This window comes from Helicoverpa zea, chromosome 14 (assembly GCF_022581195.2).
Source record: "Helicoverpa zea isolate HzStark_Cry1AcR chromosome 14, ilHelZeax1.1, whole genome shotgun sequence".
In the NCBI taxonomy this organism is placed as follows: Eukaryota; Metazoa; Arthropoda; class Insecta; order Lepidoptera; family Noctuidae; genus Helicoverpa; species Helicoverpa zea.
Window position 1 is genome coordinate 4,092,578 of NC_061465.1, and position 10,676 is coordinate 4,103,253.

At 38.4% G+C, this 10,676-nt stretch overlaps 2 protein-coding genes across 15 annotated transcripts in view; both read left to right on the plus strand.

Annotated features, from left to right (window-relative positions):
* LOC124636264 (spectrin beta chain) overlaps window positions 1-10,655 on the plus strand; it is a 69,680-nt gene extending 59,025 nt beyond the window's left edge. For 2 of the 14 annotated variants that reach the window (XM_047172267.1, XM_047172268.1), the window contains exons 32-39: window positions 1,994-2,147; window positions 3,064-3,126; window positions 4,599-4,736; window positions 5,287-5,430; window positions 6,150-6,243; window positions 6,667-6,846; window positions 7,406-7,620; window positions 9,223-10,655. In XM_047172267.1, coding sequence (XP_047028223.1) covers window positions 1,994-2,147; window positions 3,064-3,126; window positions 4,599-4,736; window positions 5,287-5,430; window positions 6,150-6,243; window positions 6,667-6,846; window positions 7,406-7,613 — 981 coding nt within the window. In that variant the 3' untranslated portion in view covers window positions 7,614-7,620; window positions 9,223-10,655. Of the gene's footprint in view, window positions 1-1,993; window positions 2,148-3,063; window positions 3,127-4,598; window positions 5,431-6,149; window positions 6,244-6,666; window positions 6,847-7,405; window positions 7,621-9,222 lie in introns of all 14 variants that reach the window. The other 12 variants (XM_047172269.1, XM_047172270.1, XM_047172274.1 and 9 more) reach the window with 12 other exon arrangements.
* Window positions 35-2,045, plus strand: LOC124636265. The gene has a single exon (XM_047172281.1). The coding sequence runs from the start codon at window positions 940-942 to the stop codon at window positions 1,711-1,713; it is 774 nt and encodes a 257-aa protein (XP_047028237.1). The 5' UTR covers window positions 35-939; the 3' UTR covers window positions 1,714-2,045.
* Window positions 10,656-10,676: the final 21 nt, after the last annotated feature.

The window sequence follows — 10,676 nt, forward strand, 5'->3', positions numbered from 1 at the left end:
ATCACTATCATCCTCCTGCCCTTATCCCAATTTTATTTGGGGTCGGCGCAGCATGTTTTCTCCTTCGATACTCTTATGTATTATATGTAATATATATTACTACTACATATTACTATAAAGATATTACTACTATGTATTACTATACAAGTAGATTTGTATAGTTCTCGGAGAACAAAATGACTAGCAGAGGTGCCATAACTGTAAATCGCCGTGTAAAGTTTAAAGTGAAAAGTGTAAAGTGAAACTGTAAAGTGATCGTTTTGGTCATGCTCACAGTACGAATTTGACCTAGGAGGCATCTGACCTGCATTATGGCATCTCCGCTCATCTTTCCTTACTTCGTGTTCTCGCCATATTTAATGGCGGCTCGCAGCTAATTTCCGTGTACATACACGCATATGACTCATATCTCTCACATCTCCGTCGCCCATTGATATCTGCGCACCGAGCCGCCATTAAGTTTGCAATCTACCTACTTGACAGCTTGGGGCATGCTGGTGTTATTGTTTGTTCGTATGCAGTTTACTTAGTTTGATTTTAGTGGTTTAGTGTACTCGTTTTTGCAAACTCTTAATTAATACCTTCAGATAAAAGTTGTGGAATTAAAAAATGCACTCATTTAAACTTTTTATACATGTTATATTGATCAAAAATTGATTGTTTTTTCTCACAAGTTTGCTTTGTTTATTTACAGTGCTTGCACGTTTCAACTGGTCATCAAAGTACCTAATAATTGAACAAAAAATGTTTGCATCATAATTCGATATCAAACTAATATTTGATCAATGTAAATGTCACCTTTTAAATGCACGACTTTATGACTTTGGTGTTTGTATATTTTGCACTCCTTTAACTACTTTTCTATTTTTATTTTTTTTGCACTTTATTTCTAATTTATTTTTTCTCATCCACTACTAGCTTGAACAACGTGAATCTTCCATGTGGCCTAGTGCACAGCCTTGGGATAAATGTGACGAATCCGACTTTACCTACGAACCCCCACCCACTACCCGCTCACACGACCCCCTAACTATCCAAATAAAGAAAAACGAACGACCCGTCAGCCAGATAGTCGAAGAAATCATTACAGATAGCAACAAATTTAACATTCCCGATAAAATTAAAGCTCGAGTATTAAACATTAATTACGCTAACAACCAAAGTAAAAACGACTCCTATCTCTGGTCGGTGTCTATGGCCAAAAATCACAATAGTCTATCAACAATATCTGAGGACAGTGTGCCCAATTCTCCTCTAATGTCGCCGACGTCACCCGAAATATATAGTTCCGTTTTCTTCGAGTTCCCCGATCAAGTGGAGAAGGCTAACGAATACTTGGCTTGCGTAGACTTAATATTGTGGGAGCGTCTGTCATACCTAAACGTATATCCAAACGTCTCTTTGCTGCGTCACAAAAGTAATAGTTCCTCAAAATCTAGTTTGAAGCGGTTTATTAGGAAGTGGTCGAAGAAGGTTAAACCCGAGTCGGATATAAAGGGTGAGGTTGCGGTTTTGTCTCTGCCTGGCTTGACGAGTAGTTCGAAAGCTATTAACGACCTTGGGAAGGAAGTTAAGAGTATACCACTGAGTTCGTCCTTACTCCTACTGTCCCAGACCCGTAATCTGTTGTTCCCTGACGGTGCATGGTACTATAACTACTTGGATAGTGTAAGTTTGGTGTTGGTATTGCATGTACTTACGCTTGAGCGCTGACTGCATGAATCGTTTCCGCATGACATACCTTTTGCATGATTTTCTTCAGGGCAAAACTCACTGTTTCTACTTACCTGATGTTTTAACTTAAATTATTCCCTTAAGCAAGTTTTAATTCAGGAATAAATATAGTAAGTCTTGAAGATGGCCACAATAAAAAAACAAAAGAACGCTAAAGAAAACCTTTTGCTACACACTTACTAAAGCCCAGCACTAAACAACTAAATATATACACTAAAGAGCTTTGTTACGTATACTGATTCTATCGCTCGTTGTGCAGTTCGAAGTGAAGGAGAGGAAGCGAAGGCAGGAGGCCGCGGAGGCCGCAGAACGCGAGCAGCGCGAGAGAGAAGCCGCCGAGGCCGCGGCCGCCGCCGCCGCCGCGCAGGACGCCGTCGACCGCGCGCAGACGCCGCAGGAACAACAACCTCAAGGTCAGTTGCAGATCAACTACCTAGCTATTACGTAGTCAGGCCTATTTACACCGACAATGTTTGTGTTGCCGGTGAACTTGGCCATCATATTCGAGGATAGACTTGATCTTATTTCAATGATGACATAAAAAAAGTGTAGAATGCCGATCAAAATGCATTTTTTTTTAAATTTCGGGTTGAAATTTTTTCTCTAATTTATATCTGTTGGTTTAACGTGATGTTGTAGTTTTGTTTTTGATCGGGATTTTATACTTTAATTGTTGTTCAGAGACGATTTTTCTGATTGGTTTAATTTTAATAATGAATATGATGATAAATTCATATTATAAGCTAAGTTACAAAAAATTCTAAATAGTAGTCGGCCTTTATTTCCAAGTTTCGACATTTATAAATGACTGCCAAGTCAAAACAAGGAAAAGAACATTAATTTCTATAAAAGATAGCATCACTTCGTCTCACAGATTGCAATGTAAGCACGCATGTGTAATGTCTTCTTCTAGCACTGTCCAATCATAACGTAAACTGTTCAGTATGATACGATATTTGAAATTTCCACTAACTTTCACCATAACGGTGAATGCTGCTTGCATATTGCAATAACACTTACAAATAGTAATTATGATGAGAATTACTGTTCAAAATAAAGTGTAGGACTATTGATTTTAAGTACTTATAAAGAGATTAAGCACATTTCGCACTACAGCCAACGAAGGCTTACGGCAATGCTTGCCGCTTGACGTGTGAATTTCTTTATGCCCTTTTTGATCGCTTATTCAGTCGACTAACAAAACCGCTTCAAAATAAAGTTGAAATAAGAAGTGAGTTGGATAATTCCGGTTCGGTTAGTCGATGGAATACCGCGTGTGTCACTGGGCCGTTACTTACCGATGTGTTGTCCACACATGCACACGCGTAGTCGTAAGGAGAACATCCACTAAAGCGGCTGAGAAGGCCCAAGAGCGACCGCATTCCCAGCCAGGTAACAAGAGCGCTTATTATAAACCTACCGTTGTTAAACTATACCCGGCTCTTGGCATGTGCTTCTACGGTAGTTTCAAATGGGTGTACTCTGCAATTCTGTCGGGTTACACTGCGCTCGAATACTTAGAACCACTTGGGACGTTAGTTAATTAACTGTGATTAATTTTATTAGCTTGAAAGCTTTTTTTTATTATGTACTTATTAAAGTATTTTCTTTCGTAATAGGTTTAATTTTTGTAGGTTATTTTTACGTAAACCGTAGTTGGGGTTTAAGCACAGTTTTCTTTTTATTGCACGATTTTCAATTTTATTCTTCACATTACACAGTCTCGTTTTATGGTGATGGTTTACTTTCTGTCAGTTCACCATTTAAACTACTGTTATCATTGATCATCTCAATCATCAGTCGGGGTTTAAAACCTTTTTAATAGGAAATACACGCACTTGACTATGTGGAAGGCACATAATTTAAATATCGTTTTATACCCCGATATTTTAAATCTTCGTTCATGATCATATTTCTAGAATATGTAACATATTTTTGTCTACATTTTGATGGTATCGTATATATATTTTATACTATTATTGTGACGTCATACAGCTAATCACGGTGATGGTTTGATACTCTTGTCTCCATGTCTGTTCTGTGCTATCTCTGTTTCATTTAATGAGGACTTGTCATTTCATTTAGTATCTCTACTAGTGTGGTGTTGTTTTCATCTTCTATAAACATTTCGTATTAAAAAAATCTTCAATGGTATATTTTCTAAATTGCTTGATGTAATATGTTCAAAACGATAAAGATGACGATAACACCAGCTAGTAGAGAAGCTGCCTCATACAATTTACGCCAGAAATGTATTATTATTATATATCTTTAAGTCGTGTCCGTTGCTTTCTGTATTCTTGTACAAACGGAGCTGACTCCAACCAAGGTAGGTATAACACTGTAAACTTACTAGCTTCACTGTCTTGCTTCTATATATTATGCATCCGCTTTGTCTAATAGCTTATATTTATAAATAAATGTATCAAGTAAGTATATACAACTTTAATCTGTACATATGTACACTAGTCTTTTTAATAGTCATCACTTTTTATCACTAACACGGGGCTATGGTTTACCATTAATTGCTTAAAAGGGAGAACCTAATGCTTTCTCATTACAAAGCAAAAGAAAATAAATTGAAACCCAGGGAAATTAGGCAGGGTATGTTAACCGGAATGTCGACTATCCTTTATTAATAAGTAATACTTGGAAAGTAGAAGTAATATAGGTAACTCGTATGTGTAGCATGTATGTCTATATTTATATACAATTGCGTACACGTTTTTAAGTATACAAGCAATATTGCTTCTCAAATTACAATTTAAAATGATTTACGTGTACGGAATTGTAGTAATGTAGCATGTAGTGATACGTAACGTAAGCATGTGAGCACGTAGTGTGTAGACGTAACTGGCACGTAGATGTAACGCATGCAGAGTTGCGCGAGGCGTCCCCCGCCTCGTCCCCCGCCCCGGCCGCGGCTCCCGCCACCGAGCCCGACTCCCCGCCCCGACCCTCCACGTCTAAACAGACGCCCGCCAAACCTGCACGCCTGTCCAGTGAGTATCGTAGACTTAACATACACTCTAATGTCAATGCGGCATGGTTTCAATTTCATTATCACTTGTTTTACAGTTTTACGGTTCCAATAACAAAATTCTTTAGTTATAAAAAAATCCTAAGTTCTTTTTTCTTACCTGAAATGAAATTTGAATCATGCCCGTGAATGTAAATGAAACTCTTAACCCGCTGTTATGTAATGGCGATACGGTACCTTAACATGTATTGTACAGTGTATGTGTACCTTGGACTGCATGATAACATCTGTGTTTTTGTTATTTACCTACTACTCTGTGTCAGGTTTAGAGAATACGAACTTTTACAATTTTAGCATGAAAAGCTTTTGTTTTTGCTGCGTCGCAATTTTGTTTTTATGTTGCTTTGAATTATTTTTGTTTTTTTTTGTTTCTTCCTCGTCCCGATCACCTGAATTTGCGATCCTTTGTTGCGGTAAAATGTAATGCCCTACCCGATGAATCCTTGTCACGGCCCTTGTTCGTAACGTTGCACTATCCCCGGTACCCACCCGTCCCTGTCTGGCGTGGACAGCTCCCGGCACGAGCTCGACGCCGGCCACGCCGTCTAGTTCCGGTAAGGTGAAGTCGCGGTCACGAAGCAAGTCGCCCTTCAGGAGTTTCCGATGGCGCACGGCGAAGAAACTGCTATCCGGAACTCATCATAGCGACGACGAAGGTATCCGTGGTAGGGGACGGTGATGGACGGACTCTGCGCTCTTTTAACTGACATATGAATATCGATAGATGTTTCAGTTTGTTTAGGCACAGGTTATAATCAATGTATCAGGCAAGGTATGCTTTTTTTGAAAAAGGGTGTAGCAAGTAGAGTTGATATGAGACAAAGGATTTATTACTGTAGTAGTTTAATTGGTAAAATTTTATGAAGTCCCCTTAATCGCTCATAACAAATGCCCCTTGAGATTTAGATGACCACGACCGTAGTAGAAATCACTTAAATTATTTATAAATCCGATAAACAAAATTGATTAGTGTTATCCGTAAAGTCCGTCCACGACCGTCCATCCCCTTTTTGTCTTACGATGTGTTTTCGCGAAGAGCTTTGTTTGTGCTGCTGTGATTGTGACGCGCATGTTTTATTTTACTCTCCAATATACGCAATGAAACCACTGTATATTCGTGGCTTTTATTCTAAATTGTTCGGACATGACGCCTGTGTATCAAACCTATCACTTTTTAGAACGACGAAATTTATAGGAGCAATATTAGATGTTAGATTTTAAGTCGCGCCTTCTGGATGAGTTCACTTTTTAATCGACGCCAAATAATGAAAAAAAAAAAACTTTTAGTAAAAAAATCTCGATATAAAAGTGAGCTGATCTGTTGGCATAATATATGTTGTGTTGAATGCGTGTACGAAGTTGTTCTTGTGTACAGAGGGCGCTAGTCCCGCGAGTGAAGACGAAGGCGTAGAGGGGACGTTGGTGCGCAAACACGAGTGGGAGTCCGCCGCCAAACGAGCTTCCAACAGGTAAATAACGTTACCTATTTAATAACGTTACCCAATTTATCTAATTCCAACAATTTTTACAAGAGCTATTTTACACCCAATTTATCTTTACCCAACAATTATTACAACATGTTTTACCTATAATAATTAAATTCACGGCAATGAATTGTACTTCCAAAGATTACATCGTCAATGTACAGATTGTAAAGAAAAAATATGAATAAACTGATATTTACATCGGGCCCAAATTCATCGATGACATCAACCTCAGCTTACATTAAAGAAACAACTGTTTACTTTAAATATCCACGTTCAAATTTCAAACTTTTTCGGATGTTCACGTTTGTGGAAATATGTTTGTTGTTGCTGTCATTGAACTTGGGTCTCAATAAAAAAAAAAAAACATGGTGAATTTAATCAATGGTGAAATATTTGCGTTCATAGATCATGGGACAAAGTGTATGTGGTGGCGAAGGACGGGCGCATGTCGTTCTACAAGGACCAGAAGGCATACAAGGCGGCGCCCGACGCGCACTGGCGCGGCGAGGCGCCTCTCGACCTCAACGGCGCCGTCGTTGAAGTCGCCGCCAACTACACTAAGAAGAAGCACGTTTTCCGTCTCAGGTATGTTCTTCTAATATGTATTTGACGTTTCTAAATTTAAAAATATTAAAGAAAGAAATATAAAATTTTAAGTGTACAAACAAATTTATCCAAAAAAGCCAACTTATCATTGAATTGATCTTTTAATGGTAAATTAGTTTATTATCATTACATTTATACCTGTAGATTTTGTTTGTTTTTAATTTAATACTAACAGTAGGTTAAGATATAAAATACTATTGATATTCAGAAAATTGAAATAAAATATTTGGATGTGCCAAAAACATAAGCTTTCTTGAAAGTTGGGTAAAAATTATGGATCTTTAGTTACAATGTCAGAGTCACATTTTGTGGTGCATAACTTCTTTTCAAAAAGGTAGGATGGATGGAGACTTTGTACTATTCTTTGAAAAGTGATTAATTTTACTTTATGTAACCTTATAAAGTATTGTGTTAATAAAACTAATTTTAAGTCTTAAGTATTTTTGTAAAGGACGCTTAGGTCGAAGAAATGTTGCCCTTTTCCTAAATGAGCTTGTATGATGACTTGCTAAATGAGCTTTTTGACGTGTTCCCGTAGACTGAGCAGCGGCGCGGAGTTCCTGCTGCAGGCGCACGACGAGGCGGAGATGGCGTGGTGGCTGGACGGGCTGCGCGCGCGGGCGGCGGCGCCGGCGCCGCGCTCGCACACGCTGCCGGCGCCCGCCAACACCGAGCCCAAGCGCCGCTCCTTCTTCACGCTCAAGAAAAAGTCAGTCACCCTCCTCTCTCAGCTATACGCCCCGTAGCGTGCACGTGTGTACCACATACACTAATCCCCTTACAGCACGGAGGAAAAAACTAGCGGAGGTGCCATAACGGAAAAGTCACGTGCCAAAATGTTGGTGAGCGGGGCACGAGGAACATTATTGTTTTCGCTCTTATACGCCTTCTTTGGACCCGAGAAATTTTTTAAACAAATCAAATATCGTTGACAGATGTCTCAAATAACCTTAGTTGACTCATAACTGATCGTTTTGGTCCTGCCTACGGTAGAAATTTGATCTACAAGAAAGCGCCTGACCTACCCACATTATGACATCTCCGCTCGTCTTGGGCTCGTCGTGGGTTACAGGAACTCTGTCTCTTGCCTTCGCTTCGTATTAATGGCCTATGGACACCGGGGATAGCAGAACTACACTGATTTCTTTTCTATAACTTATCTATCGATTGTTTTGCGATTAGAGATTGACAGTATAGCATTTACGCCACTATGTTTTGCATCGACGTCATGCTATTGAAATACTTTTCAATGCTACGGCGTCAACTAAAAATGTTTGAATTTATATTGTATTCCGCCGAGATAGATTTGAATGTCTTGAGGCAAAATAATATTCTAAAGCTACTCTGCTATGCCGTCCTCAATGTCCATAGGCCATTAGGTACACTTTTCTTCTTTGCAACTGCTTTAAACAATTGAAGAAGACTGAAGACTATTTTATTAGCCTACACTTTTTATCTAATTCCCAAGTTAGGTTCAGACCAACCTTTAAAAATCAAACAACCGATTTAGTCCCGAAAAGAAAGTTTACTGTACAGACCAAGGAAAATTGTACACACTTTATCTTCTTTATAATATTCTTGTTCGAAATCTTCCATGGAACTTCTAAATCGTATTTTTTCTCAACTAGGGTGGGCATGGCGTCCAGAAGAGTGGCATTTAATGTTGTCGCCTTCATATATGCACCTTAGATGACTTGCATGCGGGTATATAGGGTTTTAGTTAAAGAGTTTTGGGGAAAATGGTCTCAAATGCCATTCTATGTCTAACAACAAATAGATCACTTATTAATTTACTACTTTTTTGTGGTCCTTGGAATTTTTTCATTGTTCAATTCAACCTTTTTGGTGAATCTTTAATTGTGTGTCTCGTCAGTAATTTTCAATATAAAAACTATCACTCCATAATGATGTTCATTTTGTTTTGTGGATGGTGTAGTGGGGGGCTTATCTCTTTATTAATCAGACACAATTAACGACATATTGTTGACACTAAAATATTGACTTGGTAACACTTATCTTACCCGCCATTTTGACTGACACAAACGGCTAAACACTAACAGTTATTATTTTTATACTCCATTTCATTTCGCGAACGATATAACTGACACCTGCTTCATGTCATCAATGACTAACTTTGCGCTTTTTTAATCAAAGCTGTTGTAAAAATACAGTACTGAATGGCTGATCTTTTAAGCGGTATCACACTGGCGCTGTTTTGTAAAACTGAGTGGATTATCCGCTGGTGTGAAACCGCTGTAATGCTTTCTGGGTCTTAAGATTTTTCTTTGTTGTGTGACTGTCAGTTAATCGAAGTAAATGTATAAAGTAATTGAGTAACGTGTGTTATGTCCACAGCTAAACAGTTGAGGAGCGTGTGGGTGCGGGCGCCAGTTTCCTCATTACGCTGCGGGGCGGCCTCGCGCCGCGTGCAGTGCGCGACGCGTGGCCGACGCGTCGCTCGCGTGTGGCGCACGCGTGGCGCACGTGAGGCACGCGGTGCCGACGGCCGCCGCGCATTTCTCACGACGCTTGCAGCTGTAAGCTTTGCTAATGACGAAATATTGTCGACTCGCGGCACTATCGACCGTCGATACGGTCCATGTTATTATTATTAATATTATTTTTTTGTTGCGTACGAAACGTTATTTGAGACTGTTCGGTATCTGAGTGTTCGATCGTTCGCCCTCGTAAACCGTATTTATTGTTCGATATTCGTATCGAAGATTGAAGATATTATAGTAGATTTTATCCAGGTATGTACGATCCCACCCCTCGAAAGTGTAATTGTTATGATATGAAACGATTATGATTAAATTAAATACATATTATTATTATAAAATTCTAAATGCGTCGCTATTTATACATAGATGATTTTAGTGTTTAAATTCAGATTGAGAATATATATATTTTAATTATTTATATTGAAAATGGAGCTAGTGTAATGTAAATTCAGTTGAACTAGAAATGTATGTCGTGCGATTTACTAATGATTCAAATTTAAATAATTAAAAAGAGTTTTAATCTATGACCAATGTAATACCAATCGACGGAATTTGACTATCGCATTTGATAATGTTTAACTTAGCTAGACGACGGAAGATTGTAACCGCATTTACATTCAATAGACGATTTCCCAGTGGATTGATGTTTTACTAATTGTATCGACAGCTTTGCTACGTTTGGAGCAATTCGACATAATGTAACGTAAGCTACGTACATAAATTGTATTAGATTTAATTTCCATTATAAAGTGTCTTCTCTTCGACTGTTGGTCGCCGCTGTCCGCTTACAAATGCCGCATTTAAAGTAAATATTATCAGATTTCCTTAGATTGTCGTTGTTAGCGAGGGGCGAGTAGATGATAGTATAGTCGGTAACTCGGTACTGCGTAGAGAGCGGGCGCCGGCGACCAGCTGTCATATAGTAATCCAAGTTGTAAGTATGCTTGATCGCCTCATAAGTGCTTCTATGAAATGACGTATTTCTATTATGAACATTAATTTTGTAATGATTATTTTTACTGCCAATTTCACAAATAATAATTAATTTTTATAAGTAATTATAACTAAATTTCACATTTCATAATATTACGTACACACATTTTTAGTTCTATTCGTGTTATGGTTATTGTATATTTGGCGAGTGTGGTGGTGTTCGCAAGATGTCCGTTGTGTCGTCGAACTACTGCCACATTGATCACTGCATGTTTCGTAAACCTATGTTTATACTTATTTTATTTTAAAGAACTTTATTGATGAGAATATAAAATAAATGATGTTTTCAAAGAATCTGGGTTTTCTTTTATTATA

Coding starts and splice junctions, on each gene's coding strand:
- LOC124636265 (XM_047172281.1), top strand. CDS start 940: ATGTGGCCTAGTGCACAGCCTTGGGATAAATGTGACGAATCCGACTTT.